Genomic DNA, 25,034 nt, shown 5'->3' on the forward strand with positions numbered 1-25,034 from the left:
ACCGCGGCGGCGGACCCAAACGATGTTGATTCGTGATTCCATGTTCGTCATTAAACAAATATGAAAATATATGTAATAAGTTATTATTGTGATGCGTGGTAGCATGGAGTCAAGCGGAACTCTGCAGGGGCTCGTAGCTACCGCTGCATCGGCTTACTCCCAGCGGGTGGCGGTGACGTTTGACGGCGGGTCCTCGTCGGACGGTCCGGTGTCACTTTTCTACAAGGACCTACTCGAACTTTCCTGCGAACTCTGCCAGCGCTTGCAGCAGCACTGCGAGCACAACAACGGCGCAATAGGACTGTACTGTAGCGACGATCTCTTCATACCGGTGTGGATCCTTGGGTGAGCTCATTAAACATGCGCTAACATTGCAGAAGGGTGCAATGTTCATTTAAAACGATGCCCTACTTTTTGTTGTTCTTTTTAATTGGAGCAGGATCTTGCAGACACCTGCAGCCTATGTGCCACTTGATCCAGGAGCTCCAGGGCTTGTCTCCTCCCGGGTCATGAGCATGTGTCGCCTCAGGTTCTGTGCTGTGAAGAGCGACCTCCTGCAGGTTCACGAAGTTTTTCTGATTACGGGGTTGATTTACTTTAAATTAATGCAGCCTTCAAACAAAGTAAGACATTTATTGTGGCGCTAAGTAGTTTGGCTGTGATTCGAAATTTGAGTCGCCACTCATATCATAAGTTGACTCATAAGTCAACTACAACTGTATGTTGGTTTGTGCTTTTCCAAAAATAATCAGACTTGACTTTCCTTTCCCAAAAAAAGAGATTCAAGGCAGCCCTCGCCCAGCACGTGAGCGTTGAAGTGTGCGCCGTGTTGCCGAAGTTCAAACTCACTCTGATTCGGGTCGAGCCGGTGAGGGACGACAAGCAAGGCGAGCAAAAACCGGAACCGCTGCCATCCCGCCTAGAACCAGGAGGAAGTTTGGCCTACATGCTGCACACATCTGGAACAACGGGCCAGCCCAAGATTGTGCGGGTGCCGCACAACTGCATACTTCCCAACATCCTACACCTGAGGTCAGCAAGGACATGCGGAAATTGGGCAACAGCTGATTAATCGGTCGATGAAATTTCTTAGCGCGTTTAAAATGGGCTCAAATCTGCCATTTTCGCCGTTTTTCAAATGTGTACATTAAATATAACAACAAAAGACAAAGATGAGGCCATGACATTCAACAACCCCCCAGAAAGGTCAGTTAAAAAAAGAAAGAAGATTTGTTAGTTTTTTAATTAATCAGTCAATAATTCCAATACCGGAAATCCATATCGTTCGAGCCCTATAGTTAAAAAATTTGTTTCCACAGTTGCTGGAAAATAAATACATGCTCATTTTAATTTATGTAATTAATTACTTTTTTTTACGGAGAGCTAGAAACTTGACTGCTTGTGTTGGTTTCAGTATTACAACACAACAACATAATGGATGGAAAATAAAAGGTAAAATAAATTAATTTAATTTTAAATAGATTACATTTAATATAGTTTCATTTAATTTATACATTAGAACTTTTTTTTAATGTTTATTTGATGCTTAACATGAAATTGTTTAAATTGACCAATAATTTCAATTAAATCGGGCAATGCTGTTTTATTCTAAAATGTTAATTAAAAGTAGTTCAATTAAATTAATTTGTATTTGGGTCGCTAGTTCATTTTTAGCCACGTTTTAGTTAATTAACTTCATTTAGCCTATATGAAGAAATAAAGTAAAATGTAGTCAAAACACGTAATAAAAGAAATGTTAATCGGCTTTGAAAAATTATTGCAAAATAAATGAAAAGTGATTAGTACCCTTTTTCTATTTCAGCATGTTTATTAAAAAGTTTTATCCTAAAATACATTCATTATCACAATCTAATAAAATGTATAACAAATTAGAAGTAATAATAGTGGAATCATGTATTATAAACGTAATGAAAATGTTAATTGAAAATATGAATACATAAATTTGAATTTGAATTATAATATAGAATATGAAAAATGCACAATTTTAATCTACATAAAAATAATATTTAAATAAAACTTTGGTGTTATGAAGGTATAAAAACAGAATTTAAAATAATTGTTTCTTTCACACCAAACATATTTCATGCATTATTTATATGTCTTTGTTGTAGTTAAAAATGAATAATTAAGAATAAACGTAATTCAATTAAAATGTAATTCAATTTATGTTTCAAATGTGTCCTTTATTCCAACTTCAGTCTATAATAAAGACAAGTGATGTCAGTCACCGTGTGTTTCTCGTCAGGCGTTTGTTTGAGGTGAGTTCGACCGACGTGGTCTTCCTGGCCTCGCCGCTGACCTTCGACCCGTCAGTGGTGGACATTTTCCTGGCGTTGTCATCCGGGGCTCAGCTCCTCGTCGTTCCCGCCGTGCTCAAGAAGATTCCCAAACGGCTGTGCCAGCTTCTCTTCCACCGCCACAAGACGACCATCATGCAGGTCCTTCCCACTCTGATGCCTTCAATGCCGCTTGGTTTTCTCAGTTCTTGTCACATTTGAGGATTACGTGAAGAAGAAGCAAAAAAAAAGAACATCACTTTCATTTGTTTCCTTCCACAGGTCACACCCACGCTGCTGTCTCGCTTCGGCCCGCGTCTCCTCCGACAGGAAGTGCTGTCGCGCGGCTCGCCGCTGCGTGCGCTAGCCCTGGGCGGCGAGGCGTGCCCGTCGGCGTCCGCGCTGAACGCCTGGCGCCACGAGGACAACGCCACGGCGGTGTTCAACCTTTACGGCGTCACAGAGGTGTCCTGCTGGGCCACCTGCTACAAGATCCCGCCCGAGCAAGGGTCCAAAAGCTCCGCCTCCTCCGCCGTGCCTCTGGGGAGTCCCCTGATGGGGACCAGAGTGGAGGTGAGGGGCCGAGATGGTGAAGTGGTGACGGAAGGAGAAGGAGAGGTGTTCATAGGTGAGTTGCTGTCCAACAAAACTTGATGAAAGCAAATCAAGCGTCGTTGAAATTGCGGCCCGTGAGCAGGCGGTGACGAGAGGGTGTGCCTCCTGGACCACGAGGACTCACCGGTGCCCGGGACGATGAGGGCCACGGGAGACTGGGCGGATGTGAATGGAGGGCACATGTACTATCGCGGCCGGAAGGACAGAAGCGTCAAGCGCCACGGCAAACGCGTCAACCTGGACCACCTGCAGCAGGTAAACATTTTTTTCCCAAACGTCTTTTGGATGAAATTAAATGAGATCCTATCCAAGTGCTCAATCCAGAAGTTCTCCCTTTACAAAGATAACAATGCTAGAAATTATTTTTGATGAAATATGTAACATTTTATCAAGCATTCAAATGTAATCTAAATTAATGTAATTATTTTGGTCATTTTTTTATATGTATGATTATTTTTTTATTAATATACTGTGTATAATTGTGTCACAAAAAGTATTTTCTTATAATTCATAATACATCTTTAATTTATATTTGTATGTTTGAGTTTATTTTTCAGTTTTAAATTGTTTTTTTTTAAATTTAACAAAACTTATGAGAGGTACTTTAATTTAGTTGAAATGTATTTAGTTATTTGTGTTATTTGAGTTATTTTATAATTTATGATAAAATAATTTGGCATTATTTAATAACATTTTAATTAGTCAGTTATTCTATTGTATATTAAAAATTATTGTAGTTAATTAAATGTTTCCCCCCCAAATTGTAAATAAAAATAGAAAGAAGTATAGTAATTAATTACAATAATATTCAGTATACATTATTTTTTATATGCAAGTCATTTATTACACGCATTGTTTTTAACATTTTGATTGAATTAAGATTTTTTGATGATAATAACAGATTCTCATATATATATATATATATATTTAATTATAATTGTGTATTTTAAAATGTTTTAATACATTTCATTACATTATTTTATATTAAAAAAAAAATATGTTTTTACAAATATTTTTTTTTCAAATGGAAATTCATTACTATAAATATTCATCTTACAGTCATGTATGTAGATTTAACTATTATTTACTTATTATTTCAGCTGCTCTCGACTTTACCTGATGTTGATTCCTGCGCCGCGTGTCTGCACGAAGGCGGCCGACTGATCGCCTTTGTCGTCACTGCCTCAGCCGCGGGTTCCGAAGACGGCGGGTCTGCGTCCTCCTCCTCCTCCGACCTGAGCAGGCGCCTCCTGAAGCAGCTGACTCCGCTGCTGCCCTCCTACGCCATTCCAGACGCGCTGCTGCAGGTCCCGGCCTTACCTTTGACCCCTCATGGTGAGCATGGACCAGAAACGAATTTATGAGGTATGTCTAGAATGTTCATTGCTTCTCATGTGCAGGCAAAGTGGACATGCGGGCATTGGTGAAAGTTTATCAGAGTCAACGTTTGGACGTCAGTCAGTCGCATAACGATGTCTCTCAACTCAAGAAAACGCTGCAAACTTTATGGCAGGTATGACAAATGTCCTCTTATAGTTGAGTTGCCAACAAGAGCTTCCCGTATTTCCTTTCTGGCAATTTTATCAAAGAGGAGACAGCAGCAGAGTGGAGACTTCAGAATAGGAATGTCCGATACCACTTTTTTTTTCCAGACAGATACAATACACGTTCCATCTTTGAGTACTACAATACTGATGAGTATTGATACCTGGCATCTGTATTTACCAATCCCTAGTTCGGGTTATGCCTAAATCACACAAATTAGAGGGTCTCCTGTACTCTTTTCTTGGCAATTCTATCCAAGAGGAGACTAAGGGCCACAAAAAAAATGCAATAGACGGTTGCGGACGGACTACGGTCTAATCAGTCAGAATGAGACTCGCTAACAAAAAATAACAGAGGACAAGCTGGGTCCTGTATTTATTTATCCAAGAGGAGATTGAGGGCACCAAGAAAACGGACCCTTGCAATAGAGTGGAGACTATGTGAGATACGGATACTACAGTGTCCAGGATAAGATAACGTCTCCTAAATTTATTTATTGGCAATTTTATCCAAGAGGAGACTAAGGGCCACAAGAAAATGCAACAGACGCTATGGTCTAATCAGTCGGAATGAGACACGCTAACAACAAATAACGAAGAAGAAGCTGGGTCTTGTGTATTTATTTATTCAAGAGGAGACTAAGGACAACAAGAAAACGGACCCCTGTAGCAGAGTGGAGACTATGGGGTACGGATACTGCAGTGTCCAAGATAAGCTAACGTCTCCTAAATGTATTTCTTGGCAATTGTATTATTTATCCAAGAGGAGACTAAGGGCACCAAGCAAACGAGGAATATTTTAAGCCTGTATAGATAAAGTTTGGGGTCTTTAAAAGATCAGATTGCCACCGTCAACCGTCAATCTGAGTCTTTTTGGAAACATTTGAATTTCTTCGTACCCGTCAACAGGACACCCTTGGTCTCGACGAGAACGCCACTTTGGACGAGAGCTCCCATTTCCTGTTCTGTGGCGGAGACTCCCTGAAGGCGCTTCGACTCTGCGAGGACGTCCTGGCCGCCACCGGAGTCAGTTCGCCTCGTCTTTTGGAGGCGCTCCTCGACGGGACCTTCGCTGACGTCCTGCGTGTCCTCGTCGCGCCAAGGAAAAGAGAGCGCATTGCCGCCGAAGCGCCTACAGGTGGCGGCGACAAGAAGCGACCTTTGAAAGTCTTAAAACCAGAAGGAGAGGTGAGGAAGCAAGACGAGAAAAGCGTGCTGGTTCTCAGCGAGCGCTGGTCTTCGGACACGGGCAGATGCGTGGACGCCTCGCCGGTGCTTCTGGTGCGGGAAGATGGCGTCGGAACCAGCGTGTTCATCGGCTCGCACTCGCACAGGATGCAGGCTCTGGACTTGGACAGCGGACGCCTGCTGTGGGAGCGAGTCCTCGGGGGACGCATCGAGGCGTCTGCCGCCGCGTCCCCTTGCGGACGCTACGTGGTTGTCGGTCGGTTTTCATCATTTTCACCGCCGCTTCTTGACACCAATCGTCATGACGACATGTTGTTGCCGCTCAGGTTGCTACGACGGCGGCGTGTACGTGCTGAGCGCCAACTCCGGGGAGACTCACTGGGTCTTTGAAACGGGCGACGCCGTGAAAAGCCGACCCGCCGCCGATCCTCTCACGGGCCAGATGATGGTGGGCTCACATGATGGGTTTGTGTACGCCATCGACCTCCAGGTGAGTCGGGGTCATGTGACCAAATGAAGGCTACCAAATAGGGTAAGCAACAGCTGTATCAATTTGTCTTTCAGAGTCAATGTTGTGTTTGGAGGCGTCATTGCGGGGGCGGGGCCGTCTTCTCCTCACCCTACCTGGACGCCGCCCACCGCCAACTGTACGTGGCCACGCTAGGTGGCAAGCTGCTATGTCTACACCCCGTAAGTTTCAAAACGGCCTCATTTTAGCATCGCATACTCCCAAAAAATGTGACTGTGACTTTTCTGTGGCGTCAGGAATGCGGCGACGTCTTGTGGTCGCACAGCAGGAACGTCCCTTTCTTCTCCTCGCCAAAGTGCGGCGGCGCCGGCGGCCGCGTGGCTATCGGCTCCGTGGACGGAAATATCCTCTGCTTCAGCCACGATGGCATACTGGTGAGGAAACTAGACAGTAAATATGCGATTTTAGCATCAAGTTAGCATGCTAATTTTTGCATCTATTTGGTAAAAATATAGTGTGTGTACAAAGTATATGATACATTATTAGATATTGTAAATATATTACAAAATATTTTTAAAATAAATTATAGAATAAAATTAATATGTACAAATGACATGAAATATATTTAATAAAATATTAAAACAAACTAAACAAAATATAAAAAAATGTAAATTATAGAATATAATATTTAAAAATATATATTATATAATTTATTAAAATAAATTAAAACAAATTACATTTTAATTAAAGATTTTAGTGGGGGATTTTTGTGAAGGATTTTTTTTTTGTTTTTTTTGTATCAGCTTTGGCAGTTCCAGACAGACGGCGCCGTCTTCTCGTCGCCGTGCGTGACCTCCGACCTCCAGAGGCTCCTGTGCGGCTCTCACGACGGCCACCTGTACTGCTTGAACGCCGGCGACGGCTCCCCGCTTTGGACGTTCCGGACGGCTGGCAAAGTGTTCGCCAGCCCCTCCGCCTTCGACGGCGGGATGCGAGGGGAGCTGGTGGGCGTGGCCTCCACCGACGGCACCGTCTACATCCTGGACGCTCGGGATGGACGCGTGTTGTGCTCGCGGATGCTCCCTGGGGAACTTTTCTCCTCCCCGGTGGTGTGTGGACGGTCCTTGGTGGTCGGGTGTCGGAATGATTATGTGTATTGTTTACAAATGGCCGTTTAGCCATCATTTATGCACTTAAAAAAATAAATGAATCTCATTGTCTGTTAATGTACAAGATCAGATGCGAAAACAATATATTAAAGGAAAAATGACCTCTTATCAAGTGTGAAAATGTGAAATTTCCCATTTCTCAGAGCTGCAGTGTTGTTGGATGCAGAAACTAGTATTAATCCGTGTTAGCTTCCAATTGTCAACAAACAAGCAGCCATTCAATTCAGACATATTTATTTAAATTCTTCATAACATTTTTTTCATTTAAGAATTCCCTTCATAGGTTTTTGTGGGACCTCCCAAAAAAAGTGCAAATGATACCAAACATCTTTTTTTTTCTTTTCATTTTGTTACACATAACACTGCGTACACCAGCAAGGTTAGAAACAGAAGGCTCTGTTTTACATACAGTACATATGTTGCACATGATCACGGCAGGAAGAACATTGACCTGGGAGACGAGGAGGAGGAAGTGATGATGATGATGATGATGATGATGACGATGACGATGATGGCAGGATCTACATCAGGGGTGGGCACATTTCTGTACTCAATGGTCACGTTTGATTTTTAAAACAGCCGGATTGAGACAGATAAAAAAAAAAAGGCAAATAATTTGAATTCATTTAATATTGATTTACGCATTGTCTTTAAAATCCTCTTTTTAAATGTACAGTGTTGTTTATTATTTAACAATAATTAATCAACCAATTATTTAATGAAATAAAAATGATTTAATGACAAGAATGGTCCAGGTCTCTTGTAAATTTGTTTAAAAAGAACAAAACAAGTAAAATAATTTTTGGGAATTCATTTTATTTACAGTATTTTGTATTAAATTATGTAATTTAAATTAAATAATAAATAAGCGTTTTTTATTGTATTAGTTAATATTTAATTATAATGAATTTGCCAATTTAACACAAAAAATTATATTTTTATTGTATTATTTAGAAAAAATATCCATTAGCAAATTATTTAATGAGAACTACATTCCAATTAATTTGAGGCTAAGAAATGAATAATATGTAAAACCCTTTATTTATTTTAATTAATTACTGTTTATTTGTTATATTAAAACATTTTACATGAAATATTGTTCGTTTAATTATTAAATAATAGTTATGAAAAATTACAAATATTTTATTGTATAATTTACTGTAAATTTTGCAAATTGGGAGCTGGCTAAATCAATGCAACAATTATTACGCAACTTAACAATGTAAAATAAAATACATTTTAATTATGCAATGACGGGCGAATGGCTCAATGCAACAAATATTACCAATAAAATAAAACAAACAACAGACAGAATCGGCCGGATTCAAGAACATGACCCGAGAATCATATTTTGCCCACCCCTGATCTACATTGTACAGCAAGCAGGAAGTGACCGGAAGCCGAGCGCAGGGGGGCGTACCCCCACGAATCCCCACCATTCCGTCACGGACACAGTGGAAATAACACTGCTAGCCCTTTAGAGACCCTCAGTGACGTCTTCACACTGGCGAGCTTCACCTCGTCATTGGAGGCCTTTGAGTATTTACAATCCCAGTGATTGGCTACAATAGGAATAAAAATGTGGAATTGTGTGTTAGCCGCATGCTTGCAACCTTTACATATTAGAATATTTGTATATTTGAATGCAGCCAAGTACGAAGGGAGTTGTGCAGTAGTGTGGTCTCTCCATGCAGAGCTGGTGTGCGTGTGTGTAGTAGCAGAGTGCAGCGGTCCCCAACTTTTTTTTCTTTTTTTTTTAGCACCATAGACCGGAAGCCAGATTTGGACGATGACATAAAGTGATACATTGACTTACAAGTGGAATTTGTTATGTGACCTAGTAAGTTGTTGTTTATCATTAGTTTGTTCCAGACCTTTTTGAAAAATCTAGCCACTACGCTACATTTAATTAGCGGTTAGCTATGCACTTGTTTCTCTTCAGGAGCGGGTCCAGTCTTCAGCTCGTGGGCTCTTACTTGTATCTTGTCTACCCCGTAATTATAATTTGCAGAAAACCTCGCTTGATAAAAATTGAAACAAGAAATTCATTATGTAGCGACAGCGCTAGTTGGGACGGCTGACATCTTTGTTTTTCTTGAAAGCTTCTTCTTCTGTCTCACAACAATTACTCATTTCGCTAGCTTCTGCGCTAACTTTTTTTACAACCATATCAAGCATATGTAAATCTGTTTTCCGAGTCTAACGAAATATTTTTTGTTGGCTGCCGAATACGCCACGGAGCGGTACCGGTCCACGGCCTGGTAGTTGGGGACCGCTGTAGTGAGTAGAAAGAAGGGTGTATGGGGTGGTTGATGGTGAGGTTGTTACTTGATGATCTGAGGACAGTCACTCCAGGCTTTGGCCTTTCGCTTGGCCAGCGCCAGCCAGGCGGGCTCGGTGGACATCTGCTGCGAGTCCGTCGCCGGGAAGCGCTTGGACACCTCCTTGACAGCAGGGGGCGACGGCGTGGAGTCGGCGATTTCCACTAGCAAAACAAAATAAAAGAAAAAGAATAGTTAGTCACTATTGCAAAACTGGTCACATTTGATTTATTATTTTAAGTCTAAAAATAACTACTAAATAAATAACTAAATACTGAACTGGTGTAAAATAAGACAAATAATATAAAAAAGTCGAATGCCATTGTGTTTATATTCATGTGTGCATTAGCATACGCTAGCTAAAACTAACTCAAACAAAGAAAATGTAATTACTACTCCTAAATATTATACCTGATAAAAACATACAATAATGACACAATTAAAAAGTTTTTGTCACACTTTGCATCTACTAAATGGGCATTTTGCCGCTGCCCACAATGGCCACCTGGGGGCAGTACAGGACAGAAAGACAAATATACCCTACATGGACAGCTGTATAGTAAAGGTGTTTCAGCTCCTTGCAGAGGATAAGGAATAAATGTCTGTGAGTACCTGTTATACTAAATTTCTAAAAGTATCTGATTACTTTTATTACACTACATTTGAAAACCTCCACAGATGATAATGAAATAAGTTGGGGATAAAAAAAAACTTACCAAGAATCTTATTATTACACAAGAATCTGTACAGTAAAGTGTGCCTACCAGTGACAGAGCTGGGCAGCGTGTTGGCTTTCTTCAGCTGCTCTCGCCTCTCAAACCGCCCCAGCAGGCTGTCTGGTCTCTTAGGTTCGTTCGGAGTCTGAGGTTTCGAACCCGGACTGACGCTCCCGATTCCTCCTCGGCTCTCCGTGGGACTAATTGTCATCGCTAAGCCCACCTGTGGACCAAAGTGTGGATGGATGAGGATTGAATGTTCAGTACAAAAAATAAATAAAACGATTTTATAAAGTGTAATTTAATATGTAATGTAGTATTCATGTGATGAATGCCTTTAAGAGGCGTGGCCTAGTAAGTGACATCAGAATCTGGAGTCCGGCATGAGAGCGTCTGGACTTTTTGAACGCTATTTGGTAGTTTGTTATTTTTAGCCTCGTACATGAGTCGTGGATTCAACTCACGCTGTCTCGCTCCCGGGATTGCTTCTCGGCCAGCTTGGCCTCCCGTTGGCTGCGGCGCTCCTCGCGGTTCTGCTGCTGATCCCGGAATCCTTTCTGCTTCTGCAGCGCCAGCGTGATCCACAAAGGGCCCGCCTCCTTCTCATGAACCTTGGCGCTGTCCAGGGAGTGCCTGCTCTGAAGCGACGGTTTCTCTGCAGGGGACGACGAGGGAAACATCAACTTGGATCGAGGATCATCTATCTGTTTCATGTTTTTTTTTTTTTTCCCAATGGGGTATATATTATGGTAAGACATTTCGGAACTTTATGAGAATAGTCCAAATACAATTCATGAAATGAATGATGAACTCATTCACTGCGAGGTGATCTTTAACGTTTGGAGCCATCAATGGCAGTGAATGCATTGACTATGAAGAGAAAAACTTTTTGGGCAAGAATTCCACCACAAATTAAGGACCTTCTCTGTAGGCCATACATTTGCAGGACCTATGTGGACTTGGTGACTCTGACCTCTCTTGATGAGCTCCGTCTTCCTGTCCGCTTTCTCCCTCCAGGGAATGTTGATGGACGGGAAGAAAGATCTCTTTTCCTTGGGTTCTTCGTCCCCTTGGGCTTGGTTGCTCCGCTGCAGTTGGGCCACCGCCGTGGGATGACTCTGGCCGGTTGAATCCTCGGTCTCGCTGTGGCTCACTATAGGCAACGGCGATGGAGGAGGGGTGGGAACTCCTTCGGTGGGTTTGGGCGAGGCATGGGGTCTGCGGTAGAGCGACGGCTTGGAGGGGACGTGGTCCCCATCGCATCGCGGCGTGGGGCTGGGGGATTTGCCCGAGCCTTTCCGCGGCATCACAGGGGAGGCCGAGGCGAGGGAGTACTTGGCTTCTCTCTGAGGTGACGCCGGACTGGATCGGTCGGAAAAGACCGGAGAGGCGTCGGAGTCCAGCTCGATGGGGGTCAGGGGTGAGGGGACGCCGTCGAAGCTATCTCCGGCGCTGTAGCGCTTCTTCCGTTTCTCCAGGGACTGCTCGCTGTGGAAACGGAGCGAGTAGTTGGTCCTCCTCAGTTTGATGCCAAACGGCGACGGCTTCTCGCCGTCCCAACTCGGTTCCCCGGGCTCCACCCTGCTTTCGGGCTCTGCCGACACGCTACGATCGCGACCCTTCCACTCGGGCCCTTCAGCCTTGGCTCCAGGGCTGGGAACGAGGAAAGACGGGAGGTCTTTGGCAAAAACGCACTCATCCGCCGATCTTTCTGCAATGCGGACATTCTTATTCATCCTGTTTTGAGCTTTACGGCTTGTGGCCGGCGAGGCGGAAGTAGGCGCCTCGGACGATGCGGCATCCTCTCCCATTTTATCATCTGACATGCTGCAACTGGAGCACTCCGAATTCCTTTTTGAATCTCCAAATTTCTTCTTGGCAGGCGTGATGGAGAACTTGGTGCTGGCGGACATGGTCTTCCTCAGGTGCGTGTGGGTAAGCTCATGCTGGTCTTCAAGGCTGGCTTGAGGTTGGCTCTTGCTGGGGTCTGGGTACTCGCTGCCCTCCTCCACACCTTTAAATATCTTGGACCTGATGTTGGCCCACTCAGCCAGGACTGCTGCCCCAGCCGGGTCCGTCTCAGTGGCCTCAGTGAGGGATTTCGTCTTTGCCGAATTGCGGTCCGGGGACGTCTTGGTCTTGGCGGGCGGCGTTCCCTGGGCCTTCCGGTCCTCACCGAGACCAAGGAGGGACTTGCAGGCGGTGTCCCTGATCTGGTCCAGATTGACGGCGGTGCCACACAGCTGCGCGCCAGTCACCAGGATGGCGGTGTGGGGGACGTACGGTGAAGTCTGACGGCTAGGGGAGTCCGGTACTTCCGATGAGGACTTGGTTTCGACGGTGGCTCGGTGGATGGTGGAGGTTGCCGTAACGGGCGACAAGTTCACCTTCGGGAAGAGGATTTCGTTTTCTCCGGAGGAAACTTGGAAGGAGAACGGCCGCTGCCGCTCCTCCATTTCCCTCCAACGAAGCTCCTCAGCTCTCCTGTTCCTCTCCTGAGGATCCGAGTTTCCGTCCGCCTCGTCTTCCGCCATTTTCTTCAGCTGTTCCTCTGACTCCAGTTTGCGTTTCTTTTGGATCTCTCTCAATTTCTGCTTCTCTGCTTCCTTCTTCTTCCTCTTCTTGCTCTCCTCTTCCTCCAATCGCAGTCTCTGAGCCTCGTGCTCTTGCTGCCTCCTTGCCTCTTCTTCCTCCTTTCTTCTTTGCTCTGCCCTCAGCCTCATTGCCTCCTCCTCCTTGCGCTCCTTGTCCTCTCGGTGCCTCCTCTCCTCTTCGCTCCTCATCCTTCTCCTCTCTTCCTCGCGCAACCTCCTCTCTTCGTCTTCCTTCTCTTCGCGCTGCTTCCGACAGAGCACTTCTTCTTCAATCCTCAGTTGTTCTGCTCGCTGTCTTCTCTCCTCGTCCTCCAGCTCCTTCTTCCTCTTCGCTTCCAGTCGTTCTTCTTCTACTCTCTGCTTCTTGAAGGCTTCCAGGGACTCTTCCGTGGACGATCTGCGGCGGTGCTCTGCGGAGACGCCTGCCACTTGCAGGTCTTCCTGCACCACACCAGGGATGCATACTTCCTGGAGGTCCTGGGGACGTGTAAGTAGGATTAGTTAGGACCCCAAAAATTTGAGAACCCTTCGTGTAAAATTATGTTTCCACACCTGCGTGAACCGCAGATGCTTGCGTGAAACCCTCTGATTCTTGGGTTTGACCGACAGTTTATGCTTGGCTGCCGTGTTGTCCAGAAGAGATGCTGACTGCGGAACAGCGTCCAGGTTGACTGACTCGATGGTACCGCCAGGTGGGAGGACTCTTTTGGATCTGGGGGACTTCACAGGGGTGCCGTGCGATCTCGGTTGCGGAACCGCTTGGACCTGGACAACGATAAATGTACTATTTACAACTGCATTACCCAACTGTGCAAAACGGAAGTTTTGTCAGCATTACCGTTGGTTCAGCTTTTTCAGGCTCCATTTCAACCTGCGCCGTCACCCTCAGAGGACTCTGCGGCGCCTCCTCCTCATCGGAACTTCCCTCATCCCCTTCGCTTCTTCTCAGAGAAGGGGGCCTCTGGCCGAACTTGATAGTCTGTGCGATCTGCTTCTGTGCGATTAACATGATAACGTTTTGAGTAAAGCAAAATGGAGTACATTTCGCAAAACATTCTGTGCTTGGACCTGACCTGCAAATTTTTCACTTTGTCCGAGACGTTTTCCTGGGACATGGCGAGATCCAGGCCGGCCTGCGTGGCCGACGAAGACTCCGGGATGAAGATGCTGTCGTGCGAGAGGGCTCGAGATCCGATGGGATTCAGCTCCCTGCGGACGCAGAGACCATAGTGTCGTCTGTACACTCTGCAGTCTTTTTTTTTTTTGCATTCAAATGTATTTTTGGTTGGCAAACAGACGTACACATGAACATATAGAACAAAACCCAGGTCAAAATGTTTCTTATCCATCACGCTAGTACATATACACACTACAATAACAAGTGCATCTGGGACAGAGTCTCAGAGTCCTCTAAAGTCTGAACAAAGAACTAAACTAACAATATGAAATCTTTGCATGATTTCCCTAAACCTTATCATCCTTTTTGCTGACTGATTACACAAAAGGCAGCTCGTTAATGCCCCATAATTTTCAGGAAATAATTAATGGCTACCATACCTTAGACTTTGACTGGCGTTCTCGTCGTCGGACACAACTCCATTGCACACCTCCCCGGTGGAGAAACTGGCCTTCAGCTGCGCTCCATTAAAGCCCCCCTGGGCCTCTCGCTTCTGCTTCTTCTTCCCAAAGAGACGTCTGAAGGGCTGGAACTTGCCCTGCCGCCTCCGCTTCTCTGCCGGCGGGAAAGAGGGGGGGGGGGGGGGGGGTCACGTGATAATGGCACTGTATAATAATTTTTTATACCTCTGGCAAGATCATGAGAAGTGGAGGCGGGGTTTTTGAGAACGTGTGGCTTTGAATGATTGACAGATGAATGACAGCAGATAGAGACAGCGAGTTGACTCTTGTTAAGAACCAAAATGTGGGGGGAGAAACCCCCCATGCAGAAAAACAGGGCAAGCAAAGCTGCGAATATAGCACGACTCAAATATCATGGTAAACCAGTGGCACTTCCCGTATAACTCAACGATATCATCGTATCGCCGTCATTTGAGAGGAAAGCTGCTATCATAAAATATGTTAATAAGTCATGAAATCATCATTTTATGGACGCCTTTGATAGTGCTCAAGTGTAAAGGATTTCCTCCCTCAGGTTAGAAAGTAAGTACTCTCGTTAGCCTTAATCTTGGTACATATTAAACCATGGCCATTGTAAACATGGAGGGACACAAGATTGTGGAGTGACATCATCTTTAACCTACCTGCTTTGTTGCGGGTCAAACGGACTCATTAATAAGTTAATAAAGTTGTTGTTTTTTTATATGAAACGTGCTTTGCTTGGTTTGTTTAATTCACATTCACAATGAAAGTGCTTCACTTCACACATCTGTGCACTGAAAAACATTTCTAACATGCATGTTTTTTTTTTTTTTAAAGAAGTTAAAAATAAATAAATACATTGAGAACTAGATAAAGCCCAACAGTTTTAAGTTACAATAGTTGTCGGCCAAGAAATATTAAAGGAGGGAATTCTGTTTAAAAAATAAATTACAATAATAATATTTGGCCATTTTATTTTGGAAAATTTTGTTGGAATGGAATCGGTCATGAAATGTGTTGGAGAGAATAATGTATGATTTTTGTTTTTTTGTGAAAATTTGAGTAATCAGTAAAGAAATCTTGAAGGAGGGGATTTTTTTTTAGGGGATTTTTTTTTTCAAAGCCAAATGATACTTTAAAAAACTAATAAACATTCAATACACGTTATCCATGAAAAAAAGGGGTAATGGGGGGAAAATACCCCGGAAAAAAATCAGAAAAAAATACAAAATATGAAAAAATATTTATATATATATTTTTTAATCTATGAATATGCAAATCCGCAGGTGCCGAACTATTTGATACGGTGAGCCCTTACGGGGTTGCTTCTTCTTCTTAGTAATAGCTATATTGATAATTTGGTAACCCAATTTCTTGGTCGCTTTACCTTGTCAGTATGGGATCATTTTTTACTCCTTGTTGGATCAAAATCTTGACCCAACGTGCCGGGTCAAAACCTCAACCCAATGCGATGGGTATAAATGACCCATCATTGGCTGTGTCTCTTTTAAGACTCAGTGCTGGGTTAGCTATTTTACACAATTTGGGTTACTTTTAACCCAGCAGGTTTAAGAGTGTATTGTCAGCACATCCACTTCTTGGGGGTTGGGCCACTACTAACAACCTAATCCCACAAAAATGATTAACAATAACAAAACATACACTGGCACATGACGTGGAAGAATGATACCCCTTCTACTTCTGCCTCTCTCTCTCTCTCTCTCTCTCTCTCTCTCTCTCTCTCTCTCTCTCTCTCTCTCTCTCTCTCTCTCTCTCTCTCTCTCTCTCTCTCTCTCTTTTTCTGACCCACGAAACAAAAACCTTAATGCACCGCTGAGGGCGCTCTCACACACTCATGCGTGAAACAAGAAAGGACCAGCCGCTCTTCCTGCGTGCCGGCGCGCTCACTGTGTTCGAGCCCCCCGGAGCCTCCTGCTGGTTCCTCACACCAGATGGACATCCAATCAGGTGAAGGCTAAGCTAGCCCAAAGGAGGCCGGCGGCAAACTAGCGGGGACGCTTTCTCTTTTACCAAAATGTCCCCATCTCGATTCAAAAGCACCATAAGCATCAAAAGTCAAGCTCTTGCATCACTCAAAGCACACCATGCAACTCTTAAAGAGACACAGGCACGAAAAAACAACAACACTGCCCCTTTAAGAGGTTTGGATCTTTTTTTTACCTGTGCCTTTAGATTGCTCTAAAAACATGCCGGGCTCGGTTTCCGTGGCGCCCGTCGCCATGGTCGTTACCGCAGCGCACCTCGGCTGCGGCGACACAAAGGAAGCGTGGGAATTTACTCAACTGCAGATGGGGAAGGCTTCGATTAAGGGTGTGGACAGTGGTGGGTAGTTTTTCCAATAAGAAATGTGAGTGTATGTCACTACAGGCAGCTGGGCCAAAAGTATAGGCACAGTTCACACTTTTTAAATTCTGAAAGGAATTAAAAAGGAAACAGAAAGTATGTGTGAAAAGAAGAAATGGAGGAAGTTTGGAATAGAGTTAGGAAGGCTGGATGGAAGGAAGACAAAACAGATGGCTTGGAAGGAAAGGATGGAGGGAGGGAGGGAGGAAGGAAGGAAGGAAAGAAGGAAGGACTGAGCGATGAAAGAATAATATGATGATGACATGAAAGGAAGGATAAATGGTAAGAAGGTTGGATTAAAGGAAGAGAACAAGGACAGAATGAAAGGAAGGAAGGAGAAGGGAGGGAGATGGAGGAACGGTAAGAAGGAAGGGTGGTTGGAAGGAAGGATGCAAGGATTGCTTGAGAGGAAAGAAGGAAGGAAGGTACACAGGAAGAAAGGAAACAAGGATGTATAAAAAGAAGAAATGGAGGAAGGTAGGAAGGAAGGAAGGGAGGAAGGTGGAGAAAGGGTAGGAAGGATGGGTGGTTGGAAGGAAGGATGCAAGGATTGCTTGAGAGGAAAGAAGGAAGAAATGAAACAAGGATGTATAAAAAGAAGAAATGGAGAAAGGTAGGAAGGAAGGAAGGAAGGAAGGAAAGGAGAAGGGAGGAAGAAGGCAAGGATTGCCTGAGAGGAAAGAAGGAAGGACGGCTGGAAGGTAGGAATGAAGGTTGCATGGAAAGAAAGTAGCAAGGAAGTATGAAAGGACCAAAGGAAGGGAGGAGGGAGGGTAGGAATATTGGAAGGAGATACAAGGTGTGAAAGTGAAGGTAAAAGGAAGGAACACAAGAAGAAAGGAAGGAAACAAGAATTTCTGAAAGGAAGGAAGGCAAAAGAAAGAACGTTTGTTTTCATAAGTGTATTTTACGAAGTGGAAATGCTTTTTATATGGTCTCTCTATATCGCGGATATTCATCAGGGGATGCATCGCACATGATGCCTGTGGGGGAAAAAAATGCTTGGGGAAAAAAAGCCATATAGAGTGGAGGGGAATACCGAATTCCAATTTGGAATACAGCGTTAACAAAACGACTCAACGAAAAAAGGCAACAAACAAAATAGCCTCCCATGTGGCAAATCGTTAGCTGGCGATGAGATGTGAGAGCGCAGCAGTTAGCGGCCATGCGCAAAAGCGTGGCAAAGCGAGACCCCGGCGCATCGTCCGGCAGCCCAAAAAGCAGCGTGACGCCTTTTGCCAGACGGAAATGGCCGATTTACCTATTTGGGCCGCGCAGCTCGACAGCGCAGCGCACCACTGCAGTAAAACCTTAGGGAACATGGACGGGCCCGTTTGCAAACTTTGAGACCCACGGACGCCTCGAAGGCCTCGGCGATGGCGGCTTGGGGGTCGGGGGGGGGGGGGGGGAGGAAACGGTCACAAGAGACACAAAAACAGCAGGTTTGCTTTCGTTAGTATCACGGGTCACATGGAACATGAGGGTGGCATGGGGAGGTGGCATGGAGGAGGGGGGGGGGGCAGCAAAAGCTAAATAATAAGAACGCCACCAGCTGCTGTATTTTCTAATGGTACAGTTAAACCGCATTCATCAAAAGGGGTACACATTCCGGAGTCAGACACACTTGCATTTGTTGAAAGGCCACGACATATAGAGAAACCATATAAAAACCTTTAAAAAAATAAATACAAATAAAAAATTTAAATTAAATTAAAATAAAATATATATGTATATATACGCTTAGCTGTTTAAAACACATTGTAAACATATATAAAAACAGAAAAAAATGCAAGCACAAATAAATAAATAAATAAATAAATAAATAAATAAATAAATAAATGAACTGATCCACTACTAACTTTTGAACAAAAAATTTGGTCGTTTTGTACGAAACAATCCCATAAGTGTCATTTGTGTAAAATAACCCTAAAAGCCGGGTCATTTTGTAATGATAACCCCCTCAAAAATGTGGATTGTTACAACCCCAAAATGTTGTCATTTATACAAAACAAACAAACAAACAAACAAACAAAACATTGGTAGTTTTGTACGAAACAACCCCAGAAATCTGCTCATTTGTGTAAAACGAACCACCAAAATGTAGTCATTTTTATAAAACAACCCCCAAAAATTGGGTCGTTTGTATAAAACATCACCTAATATTGGGTCACTTATTAAATCAACCCCAAAAATTTGATCATTTTGGACAAAACATGCCCCCTCAAAATTGGTTAGTTTAGTATAAAACAACCCAAAAAATGTGGTCATTTGTATAAAACAACAAACTGGGTCACATATTAAAGCAACCCCATTTTTTGGTTCCTTACAAAACAACCCAGAAAGATTGGATCAAATTAACCCAAGTAGTGAACCGTTCCATTTTTGACGCAAGTGCTTTAAAGTGTAGAAACCACTCTACATACTGTAACGTACAGAGGTATGTCTTTAAGAGGCGGAGCTTGTCGACATGGCGCGTGACGCGCCGTGTGTGAGTCTATTGGCATGAGCTGTGGTTGACAGCAGTTCCTATACGTGTGCTCGGTGATTGAATGTTAATGAACTTGTTGTGACTTTTGGATTCTGGACAATTTAGTGTCTTCAAGGCACCATACTAACAATAATGAGAAATTATTTTTCAAATATTCATGCATCGTGGCTACATTAAAAGAAGAGCAAACAACAAGGGAGGCTTTTTTCTTTACGGTCAGTTTTTTTCCCCCGGGGGGGGGGGGGGTTATTATGGCATCCAAATGTCACAAACATCCTCCATGTTCAAGTAGCAAACAACGTCGTCGATTTTTTTGGACAGCGTGTCGCCGCATATCGCATGACATGAGATTTTCCACTCGGCGGTTAAGTGGAGCGTTGAAGTGTGGCACGGAAAGGCAACAGCCCCCGGATGCACAAAACACACATTACGAAACAAATGATAAACAAACGCAGACAGGAGAAGATGCGAAAGGAGATCTTGAGGATCTTGACGTGTGTGTCTTTTTGTGTGCGTGTGCGTGTGTGTGTATATATAAAAAGGCCTTCTTACCGTCCAGCTCTGTGTGCAAGGCTATCTGCGGAGTATTCCACCTGTTTGCTGTCACTGTGCAACTAGGGCATCACCTGGAGTCAGGTATCACAGGCAGTGACGTTTGCTCGGTCATGTGTGTGCGTGTGTGTGTGTGTGTGTGTGTGTGTGTGTGTGTGTGTGTGTGTGTGTGTGTGTGTGTGTGTGTGTGTGTGTGTGTGTGTGTGTGTGTGTGTGTGTCGTCCACTGTACAGTACTCACAACTTCATAGTCTCACATTGTAGCTGGTCAGCTGATCTATTTGTGTGTGTGTGTGCGTGTGTGTGTGTGTGTTCCGATAGCGCTGCTGTGTGCGAAGGAGGCACAAAGTGACACTTTGTCTGGCAGCTGGAAAGGCACATTGCGGCAGAACAGAAGGCCATTCATCCCTCGCATGGGACGACGACGCACACAAAGCCGCCGGTTGTGTACGTCGTCGGACACAAGGGCACGTTTGCACGTGTGCGTGAGGATGCCGTTTGATGATGTGCGCGCCGCAATTAGCCATTTGCACATCTGGAAGCGCAAGTATGATTTCTCTCATATTGTGACTATTTTTAACTCATTCACTGCCATTGACGGCTATAGACGTCAAAAATTATATTTAACTCGTTCTATTAGTTTCACATTTTTTTCCCACTTTTGTTAACAAGAGTATGAAAACCTAGATTTTTTATTGTACATTTAGAACAAATTTGTGATTAATCATGAGTTAACTATTGAAGTCATGCGATTAATTACAATAAAAAATTCTAATCGTCTGACGCCCCTAATTTTTAATAATCTTTTCTTTTTTTAATTAGGGGCATCAGGCGATTACATTTTTTTTATTGTTATTAATCACATGACTTCAATAGTTAATCACAAATGTTATATCTGTTCTAAATGTACAATAAAAAAAATTCTAGGTTTTCATACTAATAGAAATAATTAAAATTAATTTTTGACGTCAATGGCAGTGAATGAGTTAAAAATGAATTTTCATTATTGTACCTCATTCACTGCCATTAACGGCTATAGATGTAAAAAATTTGAACTATTCATATTAGTTTAAAACTTGTTTTCCACTTTTGTTAACAAGAGTATGTAAACCTAGGAAAATAATTATAGTACATTTAGAAGAGATAAAAAATGTGTGACAAATCGTGAGTTAACTAGTGAAGTCGTATGATGACGCCCCTAATTTTTAATAACCTTTTCTTTTCTTTTTGTCAAAAATAAAGTTTATTAAAAAAAATTCTAGGTTTTCATACTCTTGTTAACAAAAGTGGGAAAAAAATGTTAAACTAAAAGAAATAGTTCAAATAATTGTTTTGACGTTTTTAGGCGTCAATGGCAGTGAATGAGTTAAATATATATATATATATATATATATATATATATATATATATACACATATAGCTTCAACCAACATTGTTGCCAGGGAAAAAAATAGGAGGCATTTATTTGAGGTGGGGTATTTATTTTTCAAAAGACATCAGAAACAAGATGGCCAACATGGTTACCGTATTATACTAAACTAAATTTTCAACCGATCTTGTCCCAAGGGGCAAATAGTTTTTTTTTTAATTTGAGGTAAGGTGTTTATTTCTTTAACTACATCAGAAAAGATGACCTGCATTGTACTACATTTTCAACCAATCTTGTCCTGGGGGTAAAATTTTAGACATTTTGGCTTCTTTTTAAAAAAAAATACATATCTGAGTTAACATGACTAACATGGTTGTGGTTCACTAAATAAAAAAATAAAAACTTGCTGTGACATCAAATTAGGAGCTGTTTATTTGAGTTGAGGTGTTTATTTTATATATAAATATCTATTGAACACAAGAAGGTCAGTCAGTATTGTGCTTGAGTAATTTTTTAATCAATCTTTTATCATGGGGTAAATAGGAGGTGTTTATTTGAGGCGAGGTGTTTATTTATTTATTTAAAGATATAGGACACAAGACGAGCAACATAGTTATTGCGCTTAACTAAATTTTCAACCAAACTTGTGCTTGGGGGACAATAGGTGACATTTATTCGAGGTGAGGCATTTATTTTTTTTAAGATATTGGAGCCAAGGTGATCAACATGGTTATAATCAGTATTGCATTCAATTAGATTTTAAATCAATTTCTTCACGGGCCTAAATAGGAGATGCTGAGGTGAGGTGTTTATGTTTCAAAATATATCTATAAAATATATTGGTGGCATTTATTTGATGTGAGGTGTTTGCTCGTTTTTAGAAATATATCGGACACAAGCTGGCCAACATGGTTACAGTTAGCATTGTGCTTAATTTACTTTTCAACAAACCCAGGCCTGAGGAAAATTAGGAGGCATTTATTTGAGGTGTGGTATTTACAGTACTGTAAAGCTTTTGTCACTATGACAACCGGGATCAGAGCTCGGGGGTTACCATGAGATACTTGCAATGCAATTAAGATCAATTTCCCACAATCCAGTGCGTCTCATCACAGCAACAACTAACGGCTTTGAAAGGCATCTAAAGCAAAGTGAGTTCACTTTTTTTCACTCCGTTGGATCCGTGCTGCCTGTAAATCATGTTGACGATATCCTTGAACTAAATGTTATTTTCCACCACATAATGGAATGCTTTGCTTTTGTCGAGCATTCATTCATGTGACACAGCTGTCTCCAATTTTAACATAATAGAAAACAAAACTTTGAGGATTGTCACGAAACAAACATTTGGATAGATTTGTTCGTGTTAAATAGTATGAGGTTTTTGGGGGAAGCTTAATAAGTTGCATATGAATGATGGTGTTTAGTTTATTGAAATTCTTCTGACAAATTAAATATCTTTTTGGGGGGTTTCAACATCCCTGAACTGATCCATTTTTGCAGACGCATGTATCCCATTGAAAGAACCTACGCCTGAAATTGAAGTGGAAGTTAGCCATTTTGTTTTGAAGCTGCCATTTTAGGCCAATTCTAGGCCTCGTATTTTGATGTGCACGTACTGCTGCAACTACCAAACTTACTTCAATGTCAATGTCATGTAATATGGGTGGAGCGTGGTGTCAAAGTTCATGCCTGAAACTGAACAGGAAGTGGACCATTTTGGGTAGAAGCAACCATTTTGGACAAGGGTTTGTACGCTGATGAACACTTACTAGAGATTTTGTCCAAATTATCCAAAGGTATCCGACACAAATCGGCCACCTTACAATAGGCTACTATGAAAAAGTCTCAATTAAAGACCCTTCTTTGGATTTGGAGTTTCATGCCTGAAACTAAACAGGAAGTCAGCCATTTTGGTTTGAAGCTGTCCTATTAGGCAAATTCCAGAACCTCAACTAGGAAATTCACACAAATAAGCCTCAATCAGAAGTATTTTAGACGTATACGGTAGACAACACAAAACTTACTTAGGCCTATTTGTCTATTCAATGGACTATTGTGAGTGGATCATTACATCAACTATTTTGAAGAATTCACCACAAAAACAAGAGTTCAACTGCATTTGTTTTTTAAAATGACACAAAAGCCTGACAAAACGCTAGCCCGTTTAGTCGTCCTCCTTGTGTTCAGGCATCTGTACCTGCAGGACTCTATCAACCTGCATCGTGCAGACGGCTGCAATACCCCCCCCCCCCCCCCCCCACACACACACACCTGCTTCGTAGCATAACAATCCGTGCTCGGTTTTGCATAACTTGATCATGACTGTGAGCGATACGAGACCTCTATAAATCCAACAAGGAGCATGTCATCATGTCATCCTGCCACCACATGACAGCAATGCTGCGTTGATTATTAATGAAACACTCAATAAAATCAAAATGCGTGATTCCATTTTTAGCAGGGTGGGTGGGTGTAGTAGAAAGGGGGGAGTGAGGGGGGGGGGGGGGGTTGCAACCATCGGCCTTCCAAACCTCCACATCTCCAAAACGATGCATTGTCTCTTGACAAACACGCCACAAAAGAAGAAGAAGAAAAAAAAAGGCGTGGATCAATAGGTAAAGCGTTTAATTGGCAGATTTGTGGCTACGAACCACGCGTGGTTTGCAAAAACAGAACAAACGTGTTTATAGTTATTATTTGCATTTAAATGGCCGTCTGGATGCTTTAGCGAAACACACGTTCATACAACACACCCGCGCACAAAGCCGTTCGGCAATTAGGCCCGCGCACAAGGGCGTTCGCGCGTCCAAATTCCACGCTTTGACGCACGTTGCGCGCGCCCGCGTCAGGATGGGAGGATGGATGGATGGATGGATGGATGGAAGGAGGTGCGGGAATGCGGTGACAAGGTCGTCACGCGACGGTTAGAACGCGACAAGACTCACGGCGATCGCGTGGCGGTTCCTTCCTGTTCTGTCTTCGACGCTTTTGTTGCCGCCGAGGAGGATGATGATGATGATGATGATGATGCGCGTACCAGACAGCGAGAAGCACGCACACGCACAGCTGCACGCGCCTGGAGGAGGAAGAGGAGGAGGAGGAAAGGGGAGGAGGAGGGTGTGTTGTGCACACGAGGGAGGAAGAAAGAGGGATGGAGGGGGTTAAGTGTGTGTATGAAAGTGTATGTAAACATGCACCTAATGACAGGCTAAATTACATGTGAATGCCACCTAAACCATGACGAAACAATAGAATCTATCAATACTTATTTAAAAATAAAAAAGCAGGAGCAGTTTAAAATCAGTAGCCTTAATTGACACGTACACAAAAAAATATAAACAAAATAATAAATATGTTGCAGTGTGCAGATCGCTCTACACGTATGTGTTTCGCTCGTTGAAGTTGTCCGGAGCAAGTTTTGCTCTGATCAACCAATCAGAGGACACAGACATTCTGACGTCATCAAGGGCCAGCGACCTGGCATTCTGAGGATGAATTTGAAACCTGCAGATAGAAACCGTAGTTGGTAGTGCAAAGGTTGTGATTAATATGGAAACCCACGGAGGTTGAAATCTGATTGGACGAGGGAAAACAAAACAAAACAAGTAACATATGGAGGTAAATATGGTGCAAAACTAACTTGTGCAAAAAATTTGTACCTGTAGAAAAAAAGTCTCAATTTGTATCTGTAAAAGTCGTGATTTGTATCTGTAAAAAAAATGTGTGCCTGTAAAAAAAAATTTTGTA

General features: G+C 42.9%; 2 protein-coding genes across 5 annotated transcripts; one reads left to right on the plus strand and one right to left on the minus strand.

The window, feature by feature from the left end:
• Window positions 1-7,921, plus strand: aasdh (aminoadipate-semialdehyde dehydrogenase). Its single transcript, XM_086088864.1, has 13 exons — window positions 1-345; window positions 440-560; window positions 779-1,032; window positions 2,267-2,459; window positions 2,580-2,925; window positions 2,995-3,167; window positions 4,013-4,247; window positions 4,313-4,425; window positions 5,366-5,900; window positions 5,971-6,134; window positions 6,209-6,334; window positions 6,410-6,547; window positions 6,917-7,921. Exons 1-13 carry the CDS (start codon window positions 92-94, stop codon window positions 7,289-7,291), a joined length of 3,027 nt encoding a protein of 1,008 aa, XP_085944990.1. The 5' UTR covers window positions 1-91; the 3' UTR covers window positions 7,292-7,921.
• cracd (capping protein inhibiting regulator of actin dynamics) lies at window positions 7,500-24,389 on the minus strand. 4 transcript variants are annotated; one of them, XM_086088860.1, is made up of 11 exons: window positions 24,233-24,348; window positions 18,138-18,259; window positions 14,471-14,645; window positions 13,987-14,122; window positions 13,752-13,907; window positions 13,466-13,678; window positions 11,293-13,390; window positions 10,784-10,974; window positions 10,368-10,542; window positions 9,611-9,767; window positions 7,500-8,844 (listed from the first exon to the last, which is right to left on the minus strand). In XM_086088860.1, the coding sequence occupies exons 2-11, from the start codon at window positions 18,196-18,198 to the stop codon at window positions 8,826-8,828; spliced, it is 3,381 nt and encodes a 1,126-aa protein (XP_085944986.1). In that variant the 5' UTR covers window positions 18,199-18,259; window positions 24,233-24,348; the 3' UTR covers window positions 7,500-8,825. The 4 variants fall into 4 exon arrangements, with proteins under 4 accessions (XP_085944986.1, XP_085944988.1, XP_085944987.1 ...); XM_086088862.1 differs by lacking the exon at window positions 18,138-18,259 and having other exon boundaries at window positions 24,233-24,377; XM_086088861.1 differs by having other exon boundaries at window positions 7,500-9,767.
• Between the last annotated feature and the right edge of the window lie 645 nt (window positions 24,390-25,034).

Source organism: Leptonotus elevatus, chromosome 11 (genome assembly GCF_054856555.1).
Source record: "Leptonotus elevatus isolate MCC_2025b chromosome 11, RoL_Lele_1.0, whole genome shotgun sequence".
Classification (NCBI taxonomy): domain Eukaryota; kingdom Metazoa; phylum Chordata; class Actinopteri; order Syngnathiformes; family Syngnathidae; genus Leptonotus; species Leptonotus elevatus.